Here is a 20,338-nt window from a genome sequence, read left to right on the forward strand (position 1 = left end):
GTCCCTCCGTGGAAGTGCAAACACTCTTTGAGGAGGCAGGTGGAGTGAGAACACATTTTATGTCTGAAACATAAACATTAAAAGGGTTATTTCGTGAGACGGATACCTGTTGTGGTTGGATTTAAGAAAACATGCAGAGAATGAGCCAAGCAGATGCAGCTCAGGGTGACGGGTCTGAAGTTGATTTCCAAGAAATTGTATTGTGAGAACTAAAATCACGTTCTCATGTCGTGGAAAGAGCAGCAGCTAGGGTTGAGCTAGGCCAGGTCTATGAGTCAGAGTGGACAGAGTAGAAGGAATTAATCTAAAGGGAACGATGGGCGGAAAATAGGTAAAGAGAGATTGAGCATTACCTAGTGTAAATTAATCCAGGGCTTTAGGACCTGACCTCCTGAGACCCTGCGTCATATGGGTACATAACGTTTTGGCTTTTCTGCACCTTATACGTCATCCTGCTCAGTAAAGTGTTTAATACTTTGTTGATATTAAGCCATTGTCCCCATAAGATGACTTAATATCTGTTAAAAGATTATGATTTTTTTTTATTTTTTACATTATCTGATCCAACTAAACCCAAACAGCTGGGAGAAATTAAAAATACTTCCCAAACGACAGCTCAGGTTTCAGAAAGTATATTAAAATATGATTAAAGTAGTCTGTGAGTCATGAAAAACGAAGTTAAGCGTGTTACTTGTCATCATTTTACTCCAGTATTCACATTTCTACCACTATATCTCTGTGTTGAGTTCAAGGGGTTAAGTGAAAGTAGGTAAAACGGTTGTTCAAAGGAATATGACAAAACTTCCTGTCACAGTCTTTCTTCCCTCCCTTAAATGGCTGGTTTCACAGACTAAGCTCAAATTAAGCCAGGCCTCAATGGATTAGTTAGCCTACTATCAGCTGCCCTAAATTCAGCTTAGTTAATCAGAAGTGTGTCATGGCCCAGGATATTGGACTCTTTGGAATATTTGGCCTTGTTTACTAAAATCTTCGATCATCAGTTCTTAGTTTGGTTATAGCGTTTATTTTGTTTTGCTCTTAACTCTCATTTTGGTTTGTATTAGAGGTTGTTTTTTAATCCTTTAGTGTTTCATGTCAAGTGTATTTATTTGTCTGCATTTCTCTGTTTAGTTATTGTTTCTAACTTTCCATTTTGTTTGGGCAGTTATTTGTCCCGTGTCTTGAGTTTAGTTTTACTTCCTTCCTCTTGTCTCGCTGACTTCATTGTCTTCAAACTGTGTCTTGTTTACCTTCTGCTTTCACTTACCCTGATGACCTTAGAGTATGCGTATGTGTATAAATAGACTCGTCTTTCCTTGAAGTCTTTCTCACTGTGTCTGTTGAATCATCGCTGTGTCACTGCTCGTTTGAAGAATTTGGATTTCATTTTTGTCCCAATGTGCCCTGCCACCACCTTCAATAAGAAGTTTGCCTTTTGTTTGATGATTTTATCTCCCGAGTCTGCATTTAGGTCCTTGAACCAGCATTATGTGACAAAATCAATGCCTGTTGTAAGACATTCATAAAAACCCAAAATAAAAGATGAAACATCATCGTTGGTACAAGTCTTGAGAGAAACCAGTGGCAGAGGCAAACATTCAAAAATATTTTAGTGAGCTGCCAAAGCAAAGAACATGTGCTGCAAAGTAAGGTTTATTTTCCTACTGAGTGCTTTCAGGTTTGCAAGAGTTTAAGACTTTTGATTTTGTAAGTGAAGACCTCAGAGTAGACCTAGACTAGAAACAAATCCAAGTCAAAATTATTACATAATATTAAAAGAAAAATGCAACTCACAAATACATGAGAGACTGGAGCCCAGTGAAGGTGTCCTGGGACAAGCTGCTTAGCGGGTTATGGTCCAACATCCTGACACACAAAACAAGATTACCCAGTTTGACTGCTTAATTGCATTAAATAAGTCATTGGTGATTACAATTTCTTTAGATAAGTGTTACAAATGTGACCCAATATGATTTTTAAACAAATGTGATTTTCAGTATTTCACAATAGCAGCATACAGTACAACATTAGCTCTTGTGTTTTACAGAAGAATTTAGAAAGAAGGGAAAAAACTACTTGAGTCAAGTAAGATTTCACGGGTAGAAAAAAAGCTCAATCCACACATCTGTGCACCGTTTAAACTTGTTATTTTTGCACCATTTCCACTTCTCCACTCTGCTGCTTAAATAAATAATTTTATATCCAGCTAGTGGATTTGTTTCCAACCTGTGGATCAAATGGACAACTTTTGCATCTCAACCTTTAAAATTAAAAGCAAAATTAACAAAATGTTGCAGTCTTTGGATAACTTTTTTTTAACACAGTCTCCTTGCTACCATGTATTCGTATTTGTGACTATTGAAAGTGCACATCTGTATGCTTTTGAGTTACTTACAGCCACTCCAATTGATTTAGATCCCCGAACACACCGGGACTGAGGAAGGAGATTAAGTTCTCACTGAGAAACCTGAGAGAAAGCATGAAAAGCACAAGAAGTTTGGTCATAAAAAAAGGCAACTATAATGACTACATTTGAAAGTAACAAAATACAGCAAAGGTATAATCATAGGACATACCCGTAGTTTTGGGTATGATTCTTGGTCAGACAAAAATTGAAGTCATCTTTAGACAGTTTAAATAAATGATGGCATTTTTTCCACAGTTTTATTTGTTGACATTTCATAAACTAAATCTCTCTCTCTCTCTCTCTTTTTTTTTTTTTTTTTAAATGCACAGCTTTGCTCATTCCCACAGACACCACAGAAAAGCCTGGAGTCAAAACACAAATTACAACTGCTTTTCTCCATGTAAGAAATGAGTACCACTCAGGTTAAAAAAAATTAATTGAAGTTGACCTGTAACACAAAAGAGAACTGAAGGAAAACAAAATTAATACACTTGCTTCAGGGGAAACGAGGCAGGATACTTACAACCTCTTTAGATTGTGCAGACTGCTGAATGCATGCTTAGATATGAAGTGGAGGCTGTTGTTCTGCAGAAACCTGAAAACAGAACAGAATAAAAATAACAAATGCTCTTTTATTTCAAACTATGTTTGAGACAATAGGAAAAACAGAAAACTTTCATATGCTCTTAAAATCCTATTTTCACCTGTAAGAGAAATATTATTGTTACCCTTTATTACATGATTATTAAGAAATAACACAGAAAATGTATCTTCTTGTCAACAGACAAGTAGATGGAACAGTCATCTACTGGAAAAACTGGATGCTCAGGTCCAGTATGTCACACTATAAGGCCGCTGTACCAAACTACTAAATGAAAACGTGTATGAAAAGTGTAGAAATCAATACACTCCTTGAGCCGTTGTCATTTCTGAGCTACTATTACTACAGATTCTAAAGGAAGGATAAAATCAAATAAAAGTGATTTGACATTTGCCATTACTAAAAACTAAATTGCCCAGAAACAGACAGCGAAAAAACAAAAACACAAGGATGGCAGCATAAAAATACTCACAGTCTCTCCAGGGCAGAGTATTCTGAGAAAACAAAATCGGACAACACTCGGATCTCATTGCTCCTCAGGGACCTGTAACACAACCCATCAAATGTGGCTGTAAGAAAAACACAAACATACGTTTTGCACAAAGAGGAAAAAACGGAGAGAAAGCGATGAAATGTCTGACACGTTATGTGCAATAAACCATCACACAAACTACAGGCATGCAGAAATATGTATAATATATATAAATTTAATTTGGCACTGACTAATAAAAATAAGTGAATGCGATTTTTGAAAGAACTGTAGCTGCAATTCACACAAGGCCCAGTATACCTTTTGTAATTAGTCTGCTGACAATCATACCCTATTTTTTCCCCCAGGATATTAAACTGTGCTTCAATATTTTAATATAGATCTAAAATATAAATAAAAATCTTTTCAACTTTTCAATCTCAATTTTTTAAACTTTTATCTTCAGTATTCAAATCAATGGATCAATAAATTATTACAGTAACAAGCAATTGAGCTGATGGAATGAGAAAAGCAAGATTAATGAGATATATATATATATATATATATATATATATATTTTTTTTTTTTTTTTTTTTTTTTTTTTTTCTTTTCTTTAGAGACATGCAGAGAGGTTTTTCTCCATTTAGTCAGTATCCATGGGCTCTCCAAACCTGTAAACCTTTGTGGCTGTACCATGTATGGTTGTGGGACTGTGACAGACAGAGAAACACCTTTGAGTACTCAAAACTACCTCTTTTGTTGTTCTTGGCGTATAGCTGTCTTCAAGGCCATATTTTGCCACGGTGACACACCCACAATGACATGGGCTGTTGTTACCTGCCAAGCCGTTACAGCTTGTAATAACCTAACCTACAAAATAACAAATCACTTGAAGAGGACAGAGTGATTGGAGTCAAAGGACACTTACAGCCAGGTAACATTTGGCGAGAGCGACGGAACATCCTGCAGGCTGACCTCCACACACTCAACATCTGTCTGTATGCAGTCACAGCTCTCTGGAAACTCCTGCAATACTACACACAGACACACACACATTGTTTTTTATTTAGAGGCTCATTGAAAATTATTTGTCGAATGAAAACATGGCATTTGTTTTTCTCCAGAGCCCAACACAGTTCTCCCTCAGTGTCAACATAACAGTCAATTCTGTGAGTCGTGTGCTGTCGTATCCAGCTGTCAGAATTTGCTAATTGCTGTCCATTAATCTTTGGTGGGGCAACTTTTTCTTTTCTAGGTCACATCATTTGTATTATTTGCTAGCTGATGTCAAAAACTGATCATATTTTCCTTCTTTGATCATTTGTATCATGTCTCTCTGTGGTCTACATGTATTAATGTATCTGTGAAGGTTCTCAGTCATCCAGGTCATCGTAGTCTAAGGAGCTTGCAAAGAAAAGCGTCTGGACTTCTTTAGGTTGGTTTCACCTCTCATCCGAGAAGCTTTTTCAGTTCTAGGGTCAAATGGTGGAGAGTCCCATATTTCTACCCCGGGGTGTATTAATGTGCACACACACACTTACAACACTCATTGAGGAAGTACTGGTCCACAGGGTTAGTCTTCTGTAGTGTGCGGGCAAATAAATCTGCCCATCCGATGTTGTCCCCTGCCAAAGCAAAGAACAAAGAGTTAAATTCACTTGACTGGATAGTAATGATAGTTTATCAAGGTTTTCCTACACTGGCATCACCAGCACATGAGCATTATGGGTACTTTCAGCTGCTCCCTTCTTTTCAAACGAATCACCACAGTACATGGATCCAAACCGGATGCCATTCCCGATGCAACTCTCCCATTTTTCCTGGCTTGGGAACGGCGCTAGGAGTACATTAGCTCGTGACCGCCTGACGCTGGGTTTGTCTACTCCCAGTCGCAAATCAGGAATGTGTTGACCCACCTCACCACGAAGTCACCACCAGAGTATAAGCATTATACTGTGTCAAATGACCTGACATATCCTTGGAACATTATAAGCATTTTAAACGCATCCCTAATGCTATACTGGGAGCTATAAGTGCCCACAAATCAGAAACAGCTTTGACAAATCAGTACCGATGAGGAACAGCAATGATGGAGCAATATTTTCTGTTTTATGGGACTGAGCTACTTTTTGGAACGATTTTATCCCAGTTTTTTCACAAAATGAACTCTAAAGCCTCATCTACCATAGCTACATCTTTCTAAAGCTACTAACAAAAAACCCTAATCTGTTATCAAGCTTCTCTTTAAGAAACATACAAAATATGCCAATCATTATCACAGTGCTGTGTAAAAATGTTCCAAGGAGACAGATTTCTTGTTTTTGTTTTTTGTTTTTTTAACGGTCTTTCAAAGTTTCTCTTTGGACATTGTCTGCTTTTTCAATCGTTTTCAGTCCAGTCCTTGTATATGACCATTTTCAGAGAAATATTTGTTTGTTAAGCCACCCATAAATCATTCAATCATATAAAAAGCACCTGACTCAAGGGATGAACCACTTCTGTGTCTACAGGTAACATACAACTTAGCACAAAAAACCTGAATTAGATCTTCAGGTAATTTCTTACTAGAAGCTGGTCACAATGTGCATGAAAGTGATTTGAGCCTAGTGTAAATAACGGGGAACAAAAACACAGAAATCTTATGGGTGCAATCATTACCAGGGATTATCGCATAAAAAGGAAATGAAAAAGAGCTTCATAGTACTTTTGTCATGGGGGCAGAACGATCTGGAACTGGTGCAGATGTCCTTCTGTCTTCTAGTTGCAGTACTTCTTCAGTACTTACAGAAGCAGAGCGAACAAAAAAAGGGATAAACATTTTTTAACTGGCAGGTAATTTTTGAAAGTTTTCTGAAACTATCTGCAAAACAAACAGTGTGCAGGATAAACTGGTTAGATTTATGATGTCCTTCAACAAAGTACTTACTTTCCTTCTTTGAGTACATTTCAGAGCAGATTGAACTTGTATAAAGTAAAGAAGTAAAAGCACTTCAGTACTTTTTAACTTCTACTTAAATAAAGAATACCTATACTTTTGTGCAAATTACACAAGAACTGGACTGAAAATTAGTGGGAACAGGTCTTATGGAGTGATGAATATGAATTTGATATCTTTAATTGGTCTGGTCTGGTCTGTGTATGGAGGAGGTCAGGAGAGAGGTACAACTCCTGTCAAAATTGATGGAATTCACGTATCATCAGTACCATCAGATTCTGATCCAGCCTGAATACCAACTGGTCTGTGTCAAGTGTCTGATTGGCAGTAGCTTCACTTTTGAGCATGATAATGGTAAAAACGCACCATGGAGCACGATTCCTGAAGAAATTACAATAGAGCTTGTCTAAGAGAGTTCAGGCTGTATTGAAGAACAAAGGTGTTCATACCAAATATTCACTTTCAAGCTTGTTAACATTGTACAGACTCCATTTTTGGCTTATATACTGTACTTTTGCTGTTCCAATTTTCCTAAGAAAATTTAAAAAAAAGAAGATTGATAAAGTGCACAAAGTGAACTTCTTTACTGCTGTGCTTGTCATCGTTATGGCAGTGTTGCATAGTGTGGTGGTGAGGCAGATGACAAGAATGGAGAAGTAATATAACACAGAGTGGATTTCTGATAACTAGCATGCCCTCGCAGACAGACTGAAACTAATTTGCGCTCCTTCTTGACCTGGGTGATGAGAAAACTATGCTCTGCAGAAATGAAAACGTTTCATAAAAAGGGCTTAAATGATTAAAACAAAAAAAAACAAAAAAATACTAACTCATGTTTACCGTGGGACTAATGCTAAAACAAGCATCCTAGGGAGTGTTTACGAAATAGTTACAAACACATTGGCATTTTAATTGACAATGACTGATGAATATTTGAATGGTGTAGCGACTCTCGACTGTTAATTAAAAGAAATAGATTATTCTCGGATGTCATGGTAACATTTATAGTATTCTTTTACACAATAGAGGTAATATCCAACAGATGATGACCCTGGTCTTGAATGGTAATTTGAAACAGATTAGTTCTCTAAAACTGGCAAAAACGGGATGTTTCTTTTGGAAAATTACTCTTGGCTCTTGGCTTCAGTCTTTTTCTGAGGCTTTGGAGATTGTCAGGATTACAGTCTTCGTGCCCATGCTCAGCTGGTTGATTTGCAGTTGCAGGAAGACTGTCATGAGAGTTTGATCCAGTGGCTAATACTCCGAGGCCCAAGAGAGGTTGTAGGAAAGCGAGGCTCGATTTGGTCTGGAGTCCCACCAAAGAAAAGAAGGGTTCTTTTGTTTAAGGCGCATGTCACTCCTAATTATCGATTTATAACAAACAGAAGTTCCTTCACTGCTTTATTTATGACACTCAATGGCAGGGGGTAAGTGAAGGTCTGGAGAGGTATATCTCTAGTGAATGAGAACTGAAATGCATAATGCTGGGCTGCGGCAACAGGCCAGAATAAAGGAAGTCAGGACCCGTTGCCATCCTCATGGACTCTGTTTCTGACAGTTTAGTCAGAAATATGCACATGAGTATCCCATCTGAGGTCATTTTGTGTGACTCTGGCATTGGTAGTCCTGGTCCTCCTCCCACAAAGGAGTACACACCAGACCTGATGCTTGATCGACGCCCTTCTACAGTACTTCTTGTGTAACAGCTTTTCTCCTGTTTCAAGTAGTCTTGCTGCAAGACTACCATGCTGTCTGTACCTCAAAATTTTGAATGAAAACTAAGGTATTCAAGATCAGCTTTATTGATTGAAAATTGACCAAAAGCTTATAACCTAGAAACTACGATTCTTACAAGTGTGGTGTGAATTCTCAACAATAATATTGTATGAAGTTTTAAAATATTTCATATTTGATCACTGACTCTCTTTTTAGGGGCAATAGATTGATCTGAAGGTCAAAGTGTTAAGAAGAAGCACTACAAGAGTGCAAACTCCAACTATATAAGGTTTTGCACTCTTTTAGTGCTTCTTAACACTTTAAGAAGAAGCAGTATTTACCTTAAAGGGAATCTGCCTGTTAAATATGACATCATTAGCTATTTCCAGGTCCAAAAGCCCTTCAGGTCTCAAACAAACGCTACAGCATGACTGAGAGTTAAAAGCCGTCAAAATTCTTTCATCTTTAATAAAATGATCAGCATGTCTGCCTAACCAGGTGTAACTATCAAATTTAACATCCAGGCATCCATGAAAAACAGGATTATGAAGTTTAACAGAGTTAGAAGTTAGTGGGGAGTTAGCTTGCTAGTTTTTATTTAAGATGATATACCATGTTCTGACTGAGAAAAATTAAAACATATAGCTCTGCATTCACTTCGGATATAAATGAAGAAGGAAAACTAAACAGCAGTGACATTTTTAGGGTTACCGATGGTGGGCTAGCTAGCATATGGTGGTGTGCTACGTGGTTGCTAGTGTTGGGATTAAATAATTTGTAGTGCCTCAATAATGCTATGCTTCTTATTAATAATAACTGTTATAAAGTTATATAGTGTAGTATTAAGTGGACACAACCCTGAAAAATAAAGGCATGAGACCACGTGTCCTTGGGGAGTAGAAAGCTGTAGCCTCTCGCTCACGCTTCCCTGGGAAAATGTAGATAAGAGGGGACCATCTCTAGAGGAAAGTTACTGAGACACTGTTGTTTAGACTAGAATGAGAGAGCTTTTGTAATAAAACTGTTAGTGGCACACCACCATTTTGAGATCCGTGGCAGAGTGTCATGCAGGACGCATCTCCCTTCTAGAAGTAATAAAGTGTTAAACATTCTACTGAGCAGTGTTTTGTCTTCCATTAGATGCCTCTGAGGAATCAAAAGAACTTGGTGAAGTGTTGATATTTAGAATTGGGGGCTCGTCCGGGATTTGAACCCAGAATCTCTCTACACAGCTATGGTTAGGATAATATAAACACATTAGCACAGCGACACTGGAGTATAACTGCTAACTTTTTCCCATAGATTTTATTTCCAATAAAAGTTAACGTGAGAGTTCCCGATAGGTGGAAACAAATGCAATCGCACGTCAGGAAGAAGCTTCCAAACTTCAGTCAGGTCAACATCTGAGATACATCGACAGCACAGGGTTAGCCATTAATATACTGCTGCACGTTTTAGATTACTCGCTATGAAAAAGTCCTGATCCTCACATTCATGTACTCACTCAAATCTTTGTTAGCCTCAAAGTGATTCTTTTCTGACCCATTCAAATATTTGGTGTCAGGCAAACCGTGAACAGCTGTAGTTACATCGTTAGGTTTTAAAAACTGAGCTTTAAAATGTGCTACAGATGAACAGGGGTAATAAAAACCCAGAGAAGCCCATGGTGATCACTGACTATTTTTAGACAGTTGTTTATATTAAATAGAACAAGATCCAACACAATAAAACACAAAAGAGAAGACAAGATCCTTAATGAATGCAGTGTAGTTTCGACCAGGAAGCAGGGATTGTACATGATCACTAAACAACCTGCTAGTCGTTAATGCTACTATTGAATGCTGTTTATATTATTTATTCCTTTGTTTTGAAATGTACAAAAAAAAAAAGTAGGAGTAGGTAATGGACAACAGGCACTGATTTATAAATAACTAAACATGAATACCTTAAACTTATTGTATAATATTATACTACAGGATATTTCTGACTGGGCTTGTCGTTCTCTTTGTCTTGCTAAAACTTTTAGTGTCACCTTGAAAGAAAGACAGTTATGAAGTGAAATCACAGGTTAAAATGTGAATTTTCGACTCATGTAAGGTTAAATAAGGCCAAATCTTCATTGCATTAGTTCAGCGTTTCATAAAATGCGAGCTACAAACATCTAAAGTTTATTTAAAAATTCTAACTTATATTAAAAAATAAGAAAATATAATAAAGTCAATATAAACAACATACTATTCCCTTAAAAGTAAATACTGCCTTTGGTCATTTATAACCACTGTTACACTGGCTCACACTTACCACACTGTCTCTCATCAGCTCCATTGGGACAGTCTTTGTGTCCATTACACTGCAAAACTTGAGGGAGGCACTCACTCGTGTTTCCACATGGGAATTGGCCAAGAGGGCATCTAACCCCTTCTTCCACCCAGCTGGTCTCCAGAGCTGAGAAAGGGAGAGGAAAATATAAGAAGAAGGTGCAAATTTATCCAGATAAGAATTAAAATACACAACAAAAATGAAAATAATGCAAAAACATATTTAAAAGAAATGAAAATGGGCTGATAATATTGCACTGATACCTGTGAGTTAGGAGAGATCAACTCGTGCAGCTCTAGGCAACAAAAACGTCAGGTGCAGACCAAATTTAATCATGAAATTCATAAAGAATTCATCAATCTGAGGGTTTTCTGTGTATTTTTAAAAACTATTTCAAAAACACCCCTAATAAATCCATCAAAGGTATCATTAAATCTTTGACTAGACTGCTTTTTTTCTTTTGCATCTGTGTCCCACACATAACGACTTGTAAACCATCGTGTCTGATCAGAGAATTCATTTATTTTAAGGTCTTTCACAGTGAGTCAGACACATGACTCTTTAGTTAGCATGACGTACTTTAAAACAAACCAGAAAGAAATTCCTCATTATTTTTATTTATTTTTTGCCTGTTGTAAAGAAACATGAATTACTGAATGCAGACCTTTTCCTGACATTAAAAAAAAAAATCACAAAATGTTCCGTCTTTTACATGTTTTTTTCCCCGTCCACTAGATTTACCAGTAATCAAACCTAAATATACATTGGCTTTTTAGTGCTTTTTTCCATCTTCTGTCTTGAAGTATTTCTTTCAGACGGGGTTATTAGCTGCAGATTTTTGGCTGCACATTCTTGATGCTCTGTTGAGCTGAGATCTGGGGGGCTGTGGAGGTCATTTGGGTACAGTGAACTCATCGCCATGTTCAAGAAACCCGTTTGAGATGATTTGACATGGTGCGTTATCCTGCTGCCATCAGTTGATGGATACACATGGATACCCAAAGCGCTTTACAATGCCGCTATTCATTCACTCTCACATTCACACACTGATGGAGGCAAGCTACAGCTGTAGCCACAGCTGCCCTGGGGCAGACTGACAGAAGCGATCGGCCCCTCTGGCCAACACCAGTAAGCGGTAGGGTAAAGTGTCTTGCCCAAGGACACAACGACCAGGACAGAGAGCCCGGGGATCGAACCGGCGACCTTCCGGTTACAGATGCGAGACTCAAAAATCCCAACCCCCTGAGCCACGGGGCGACCAGGGGGTTGGGATTTGTGAGTCTCGGTGAGCCTGTGCAAATTAGAGCCTAATTTTCTGTTCTTAGCTGTGTGGTCCCTGTTTTCTTTTTTCAAAAACCACTCTGTATTACATTTGCTTTCCTATCAGCTCACAGCAGTCTAGCCATTCTCCTCTGACCTCTGACATTTACAAGACCCTAGAGCACTGCCGCTCACAGGATTTTTTTATTCCTCTTTTTTGGAACATCCTTCGTAAACCCTAAAGATGGTTGTGTGGGAAAATTCTGAGACCAACACGAACAACTGTGCCACATTCAAAGTCCCTCAAATCACCTTTATTCCCACATTCTGCTGCTCAGTTTGAGCTTCAGCAGTTTGTATTAATTTTTTTTTTCATACCAAAGAGGTATACTGGAAACCAAGAGTGACAAACCCACAGGCTTTCTTAGCGTTAGCTGGTTCAACAAACACAGAAATCTCTCTGGGCTATCCCAGTGACAGATATCAGCTTTTTCTGCATTTGTCACTTTGTCTCTTCTTCTACACAAAATAGATCAAGTGTTACCTGCTTTGATTAAGAGGAACAGGGATGGGGAAAATAAAGCAAAACAGCACTGCTGGGGCTTAATTTACCATTTATCATTACTTATCATCTGTTATTACCATTGTTTAATCATGGCAGCTGCTCACTAGAGCCTCATTCTGTTTGCTTGATCATGATACTGAAGAAAAATATTAAGGTCGGAAACTCACACTGTTAAAATGCTTAACCAATATTAACAGCAGGGCAGAAATGAATCAATCTGCAGAAACATGTAAAATAGTTTTTATCTAATGAACAATGAACCTGATGTTCTGTGGGCTTGAAACAATTACCGGGATTATTCAAACAGGCCAAAGTCTCATCTTGTTCATGCTGATGATAAACAAGAATCAGAGTGCAGAGATAAACCGTTAAAGTCCCAAAACCCAGAGTGTTCTTGTCTCCTAATGTAATTTCCTAATGTAACATTATTACCTCATAAAACATGTGCAGCATTTCAACCTTAAAATACATGATTTTATTGCCTTTTTTGGATGTAAAACACAGTCCTGAGAAACACATTTGGGTCCTTAAGCTGTTCAATGCTCCGGTATGTACACACGTTATACTAAATGCTAAAGGAATATCAGTGATAGCTGTTTAGCAGAACTCTGTGTAAAAACAGACACGTGAATATTTCAAAATACTTTTTTTGTTAATCAAAGCAGTTCTCAAAGTTTCAGCAAGAAAACAGGCACATTTGTGACCCATCTTTCTTTCCTCAGAAACTCCCTATCAATTATCTAAAAACTTTTATTGTTCTTGTCATATTCACTTAGTACTATTGCAAAAAAGGTAATAAGCGTTACTTCGTTACTTAAACCATGATTTTTTTGTGAGTGTCTCATGACAATGATGTAAGCAAGTGCGACGTTCGTGACAACAGAATGGATAATATGTCAGTGCGAGAGAGAGTATGAGCGTGCAGCGTTTAAAGTGTGGAAGTACTGGCCTTACTTTGAGTTTGATTCCATAAAAAGTGACAAAAACATTAGTGTCCATTGTGCGTGGGAAGAAAAATTCTTTTTACAGCGAAAAAAACCCTAAACTTCCGAGCAAGCACCAAGTGCGCTACCACATAATGGGAAAGAAACTCGCGGATTCTTCCACTGACAGCTGCGGCACACCTGCACCAGGGTAAACCTCCGCCTACCACAGTCCTGCTTTACAGGTGAAAAATAGAGCAACAGGACCGCTAGTCTTTGATTTTATTTATTTTCGGCTGTGTTTTACTTGCATCTATTTGAAAGATATTTTAAAAAATATTTTATTTTATGTGCTGGAATGTGCAGAAAATAGGTTTAAATGTTAAACAAATTTCTTCCAGTCTGAGAATGTTGCATATAATTTCATTTTTGCTTGATGCATAAAGTAAAAAGATTAAAACTAATAAAACAAGTTTTAAAAACGGACTTTTCCATTTGATTACATTTTGTATGATGGATTATGCAGAAAAAGTAGAATTGGGCTGAAAGATCTATTTCTTTATCACATATTCAGGTTTAAACCATGTTTTTAAAAAGTAACTAAGTAATTAATTACTTTTGAAAATAAGCAATCAGTAAAGTACCCAGATTACTTTTTTGGGGAAGTAATCAGTATTAGTTACTGATTACTTTTTTCAAGTAAGTTGACCAACACTGCTTACGAGCAGAGATGGGCGTGTTACTGTAATCTGATTACTTTTTTCAAGTAATGAGTAAAGTAAGGGATTACTATTGCAAAAACGGTAATTAGATTACCGTTACTTTCCCGTGGGAACGCTGCGTTACTGCGTTACTAAAACCGTGATTTTTTGCGAGAATGTCTCATGACAGTGACGTAGTGACAACAGCTGTGTGCAGATCAACAATGGATCATATATCGAGTGCAGGAGAGAGTATGAGCGTGCAGTGTTTAAAGCTTGGAAGTACTGACCTTACTTTGAGTTTGATTCCATAAAAAGTGACAAAAACATTAGCGTCCATCGTGCCTGGGAAGAAAACTTCTTTTTACAGCGAAAAAAAACGCTAAACTTCCAAGCAAGCACCTAGTGCGCTATGCCGTAATGGGAAACTCGCAGAGAAACTCACGGATTCTTCCATTGACCGCGGCACACCTGCACCAGGGTAAACCTCCACCTACCACAGTCCTGCTTTACAGGTGAAAATAGAGCAACAGGACCTCTGAGTCTTTGACTTTATTTATTTTCTGCTGTGTTTTACTTGCATCTATTTGAAAGACTGAGTGCAATAATAATTAATTTAAATATAATTAAATTTTTACTTGATGCATAAAGTTAAAAGATTAAAACTGATAAAACAAGTTTAAAAAAAGAGACTTTTCCATTTGATTACATTTTGTATGATGGATTATGTAGAAAAAGTAGAATTGGGCTGAAAGATCTATCGCTTTATCACCTATAGGGGCAGGGATAGCTCAGTAGGTAAAATGGTCGCCCCATGATCGGAAGGTCGGCGATTCGAATCCACTTAACGGCTACCCTGAGGTACCCCTGAGCAAGGTACCGTCCGTACACACTGCTCCCCGGGCGCCTGCTTAGTGGGCTGCCCACTGCTTCACTGGGTGAATGGGTCAAATGCAGAGAAAAACAAGTAATTTCCCCATGGGGATCAATAAAGTATCCATTATTATTATTCAGGTTGTAAATCGTGTTTTTAAAAAGTAACTAAGTAATTAATTACTTAGCAGAAATATGTGTTTGTAAGCATTCCCACGTTAAGCTTAACAACCGATATATAGAGCGACTGCCTCTTCTTCTCTCCCTCTCCTGTTGCTACTTGAAATCATGAAACTGATCAATGATCAGTTGATCGGCTTTTCTGTTGCGAGTCCGTCTCTCTTGTTTGTTCATCGCCCACTTCGCACCAGAAAGAGGAAACCAGCGGCTGAATAACAGAAGCACGTTTAAGCTTGATAATCTGTTGTTAGAATTTATTTAATATTACTTTCTACGTGTAGCTGACGGCTGGTAACTGTGCAGGGGCGGGTCTAGCAAAGTTTTGCCGGGGGGGCAGGTAGGGCATCAACAGGGGAAAGGGGGCACAAAGACATACTTTTCTTTCTTATTCTCATTTAAAATGTTGAGCTTTTAATAAATAATTATCTGAATCTTACAACCAAAGTTTTCATGTGATGTAAAATGTAAATAAGTCCATTACTGTATATAGTAACTGTTAAGTCTAATAGTTAGTAGGATATGTACTCTTTTTTCCTTTGGGAAGGTACCATCTGTGCAGTCTGCAATTCTGTTGAAGAAAGGTGTTGAATCTATTTAATTACTGTAGAACAATTATTGATTTCCGTGCATTTGTTTTACACATGCATTAAATTAAAGTTGATTACGATGAGGCAGAGGGTGGTGGGTAGTTCCTTATGTTTTTTTGCTGGAAGTTGATTGTTGTTTAATATTTCCCCCAAGTACTCTTTAAAATATCAGAATAGGGAGGATGGTGTAGGTTTATTAGATTGATCAGTATTGCTGAACTTTGGGTGCAGTGTATTTTTTTGCATACAGGTATAACAGAATAGCTTTAGTGTTTTGTTTTTTAAAACTTGAGTATGAACTTATACAAAATGCAGCAAGATATTTAAAAAAAAACCAGTTGCATTGATTATAAAATACAAATGCTCAACCAGACCGCCGACATGTCTCGCACGCCACAGCTGCTCTATCACGTGACGCATACCGCTCCGACGTGAGGTCACGAGTTGGGCTACGCCATGTCGCAAGTTTTGTGAAATATTTTTGTGATATTTAATGGATCGGATTACATTGACTGATACGTAATATCAGGTTGGTCCATCCCTACCTTTTATATTTTGTTGAATTTTTGTATTTACTTGTGAGTCTGCATTTTGGGTCCAAACTCGTCACTTCACAACATGACACAGTGAGGAAAAAATGCTGACATTCACTTTGAATGTCCTCGCTCTCATCAGAATACAGATGTAAACAACGAGTCAAGGTTTTACTTCAAACCCACTGTGCCAGAGAACAGGGCCAGTGCACACGTGGTTTATTAATCATTTATTATTAATGTGTAATGATTAGCTAGATCCACCAGCTTTTATTGTTGTTTTTTTGCACATTAAGCATAAAAAACGAAAACACATTCAATGGAATGCAAGTGAATGTGACTGACCAGGGAATAAAGAAAAGACGTCACAGTTTTTAAAGCCCTCTGCCGATCAGATCCACAATATGTTATGGATATTTTAATTCCCCAATTTCCCTTCAGTTCATTGAGGTCATCCTCCCGAAAACTTCTCTCAGTGGTCTCCTCTCTCCTAAAAAACGTGCCGAGGCGAGCTTTCTCTGCTGTTGCTTCTGGGCTCTGGAATAATCTGTCTTCCCACATAAGAACCGGTCCAGTGATTCGCAATTTTAAATCAAACGCAAACACAAGTCAAGCCTGAGATGCTTCGTGGTTTTGTCAAACCATGTTTCCATTACATTGGATTTTATTTGTGCATTTAATTTTCTAATTGATTTTTTTATTTAAGCCCTTTTATAAATTTAACCCAGGGCGTTTATACAATTTTATTTTGTTATCTCATTTAAATGGTTACTGTCATGTTTTTTTTAAATCTTTGTTTATGTGATCTTGTTGCTATGTACACTTACAGTGTAAGTAAAGTTACCTGACTTAATGAGTGAGCTCTCCAAATAGGGAATTTTAAGGCTCATAGTGTTGGTATGTTAAACCGAATCCCCGTTTTCTTTGTGTCATGTCAGAAAATGTGGGCCCTGATCCACAGTTTTAATAATAGTGATTAACAGTACTGTAAAAATTTGCGATAGAAAACATGCAATTTAAACAATGCAACGATTTACTTTCAACATAAATATTAAGAAAAACAATGCACTTAAAGTTTTTTCCATGCTTTATGTAATATGTAGAACAGCGATGCTGAACTCATCTTAAATTGAGGGCCACATACAGCTCACATTGATCCAATTTTCCAAATGGGCCAGATTTGAGTCTTTGAGGATCAATTCAGGCCCCTGAACCTTATGATTGACACCACTCATGTAGAAACAACAAAAATTCCCTGACCACTTTTATGTGGTTTTTCAGGTTCCTGGCAGTTGCTGTGAAATCAATTTCTAAAGCCCTGGTCATAGAGACCCGTCAGTAACGCCCTAGTAACCACTGGTTAATAAGGAAAATAGATAATTCTCTATGCAGTTGACAATAATAAAAAAAAATAATAGAAAAAAGAAAAAAATTGTCTAATATACAATAAATAAACGATATAGTTAAAATAAAGGTGTGACAGGCGCATAGTGAGGGCTTACGGAAAGTTTCAGGCTTTTTAAGATTTACTACTGCTTGCTGATGTTTAGTCAGTGGGTGTTTGGAGGCAAATTGCCATCTTCAGTGCAAACTACAGGCAGCCCTAGCAATCTGACACCAACCAAAGCAGTCTTAGGGAAGTTTGTAGCGTGGAACCCTCTTTGACGCCAATCGAGGAATACTCACTTTTCCCTAGTGACCGAAGGTCCTGCAGGCTGCCAGGACTGTGAGACTGAAGCTAAAAGCAGCAACTAATAAAAGAGAAAGTGAAATGTGGCTGTGACATCTTCTTTTTGTGAATGCCTGTTTCAGTACTTCGAAACCAGAGGTGTCAGTCGTTTTATATCACGGGCCACATACAGCCTGCTTTAAACATAAGTGGGCAAACTGGTGAAACTCTGCTTCCTGTGTAAAGAAGTCAATTTTTTTTAACTGTTTTTCTACATGTTAAAGAAAAAGCTGCTGTTACAAAAACGGAAATCTGTCAGCGTGACTCTGCAAAATTACAGAATAAGTTCTGGCAGCTCATTGCTCAGACTGTCCAGTTTTCTATTTTTATTTTTGTTTATTTTTTTAACAGTAGTCATAAAACAGGATTGGAGAAGTTTGAAACCTTTTGTCCTCCACAATAGAAAATAGCTGAAAATAAAAAAAGGTATCACTGTAGCCAGCCCCTAATTCTATAAATTCTGCACTCAGCTTTGCATTGAAATGCAGCCAGACACTGCTCAGTTTGCTTCACTTTTTCCCAACACGCTTGCATTTGAATCCAGTGTTTTGCCAAAAATTGATTGTCCGCCAAAAATCGCTATAAAAGCTATAAATCACTCGTTGGTCCATGACATGTGAAATTATGGTCCCTCGTGAACAGTATAATTCATATAATTCATCTTGAGCTACAAACATTCCTGTCAGCATGTAGTTTTTGGCACTTTTCATATATCCTTTATTTATCCAGTTAAAGGGTCTGGCCAAGTGGGCGGCAGAAATTGCAAAAATATAGCAATAGTTCTACAAAGATATTTTAATTGGTTATAATGTAGGTAAAATGATGGGGTCCTTAAGATACTTGCAAACATTATATTTCATATATAACCCCTTTGTCCTGTCCACTAGTCTATTTACCAATACGAGTAAGGACATTACAGATAAAAAAGGTTTTGGCAGTTCTGCCATCTCTCTGTGTACTTGACCTGCAGCACTACACTTGCTGTCTTGGAACGTCTGCCCCGTTCCTTCCTTCACACAATGGCCGATTGATTGGCTGAATGGTGTGCCAGTCCCATCCCTGCCTGCAAGGATTTTCAGCAGGGTTTAAAGTTAGTCTCCCACTTACTAACGGGCCAATAATAACTGACACATAAAATTATCTAGTGGGGTGGATATAATTGTATTGGACACCACATCCTGCCCACGGGCTGTACATTTGACACCCCTGGTATAAACTCTTGCTGCTGTTATGTCTATGACTGTGAAAGAAAACCCTCTCATGGGCACAAAATATGGGTCAAGGGTCAGAACAACTCCGTGAAACAGCTGTAAAACCCAAGTGCTCTCGAGCTTCTGGACACTCTTGTTCAGGGTTTTCTGCTGGAGAGACGAATTCGTGGTTCCATCAATTACAACAAGTCTTCCAGCAGCAAAGCAACCCCAGACCGTCACACTATAGTGGTATACCACCACCATGTTTGATTGTTGGTATCATATTCTTTTTACGTAATGCCTTGTAATGACTTTTTCACACACGGTCAGGTCGACTTTTTCCCCTTAATAAATAAAATCAGCATTTGAACACTGCATTTCGTATTTGCACTGCATGTTTTTGTCCAATATTAAAATTTGTTTGATAATCTGAAAAACCTAAGTGCAAGAAATATAAAAAAAGATGAAATCAGGATGATGGAAATGTTATTTTCACAGCACGATTCTTTTAAGTTTGTGATCTCACTCTTTGATTTTAAAGCCAGAACTTACTCGTGCAAAATTTGTGGAGTTTAGTATAATCCCGCACTGCATGCATCATGTTTTAATTCATGTTCAAATTGTTGGTGACTGAGTTGTTTGTTGGATGAATTACAGGCCACTTCCATCAAAGGATCAACACTCTGTTCTGTTTTTGTGTATGATGAACATAGAAAGAGAGATACAGCCTGCTTTACTTGAAATATGACCACATTTGAGAGAACTCAGGCAGTCATGGAAGAAAACAGTATACCGGTGTCTCGAGAGTCTTCCAATAACCATAAAGATAGACTTAATTTCACACCTTTGTCTGAGGCAGAGGGAACATTCACACATAAAGAGAGCAGTGGAGAAAGAACACAAAGTGACATCATGTCTGCCTCTGTGCTGCCTGTTCACCTCGAGTGTTTCTATTCAGTCACCAACGGGTCAAATATCAGGTGATCAACGCCAATACATACTCAAATGATGATTTTATGCATATCTGTAAATATATTAAATATATTAATAAAATCAAAACTTCTTCAATTTGCAGATTTTTTTCTCCAAATTTTAAAAATAAGCATGATTTTGAGATAAGCTGAGGAGCCTCTGATTCACATCACTGTAACTTCAAAACCTAAATTAGCCCAAAACACTGAATTGTAAAAACAGTAATGGGTTTCACTACTGGCTGAATTATTGCTCTTGCTTCACTGTATTTTCTGCAGTTGAACCTCCCTGGCTGCACAACTGGAAACATCTGTAGTGCAGGTGAGCTGAACACAGAAAATATGCCTGACCAGAAAGAGGGAAGGACTGGCGCAA

General features: G+C 37.8%; 1 protein-coding gene across 1 annotated transcript in view; it reads right to left on the reverse strand.

The window, feature by feature from the left end:
* The window catches only part of rxfp2a (relaxin family peptide receptor 2a), a 40,450-nt gene that overhangs the window by 18,853 nt on the left and 1,259 nt on the right, over nucleotides 1–20,338 (reverse strand). Inside the window, 7 exon segments of the mRNA XM_026182802.1 lie at nucleotides 1,795–1,866; nucleotides 2,396–2,467; nucleotides 2,931–3,002; nucleotides 3,481–3,552; nucleotides 4,406–4,511; nucleotides 5,019–5,102; nucleotides 10,430–10,573. Coding sequence (XP_026038587.1) covers nucleotides 1,795–1,866; nucleotides 2,396–2,467; nucleotides 2,931–3,002; nucleotides 3,481–3,552; nucleotides 4,406–4,511; nucleotides 5,019–5,102; nucleotides 10,430–10,573 — 622 coding nt within the window.

Source organism: Astatotilapia calliptera, chromosome 10, assembly GCF_900246225.1.
Source record: "Astatotilapia calliptera chromosome 10, fAstCal1.2, whole genome shotgun sequence".
Classification (NCBI taxonomy): domain Eukaryota; kingdom Metazoa; phylum Chordata; class Actinopteri; order Cichliformes; family Cichlidae; genus Astatotilapia; species Astatotilapia calliptera.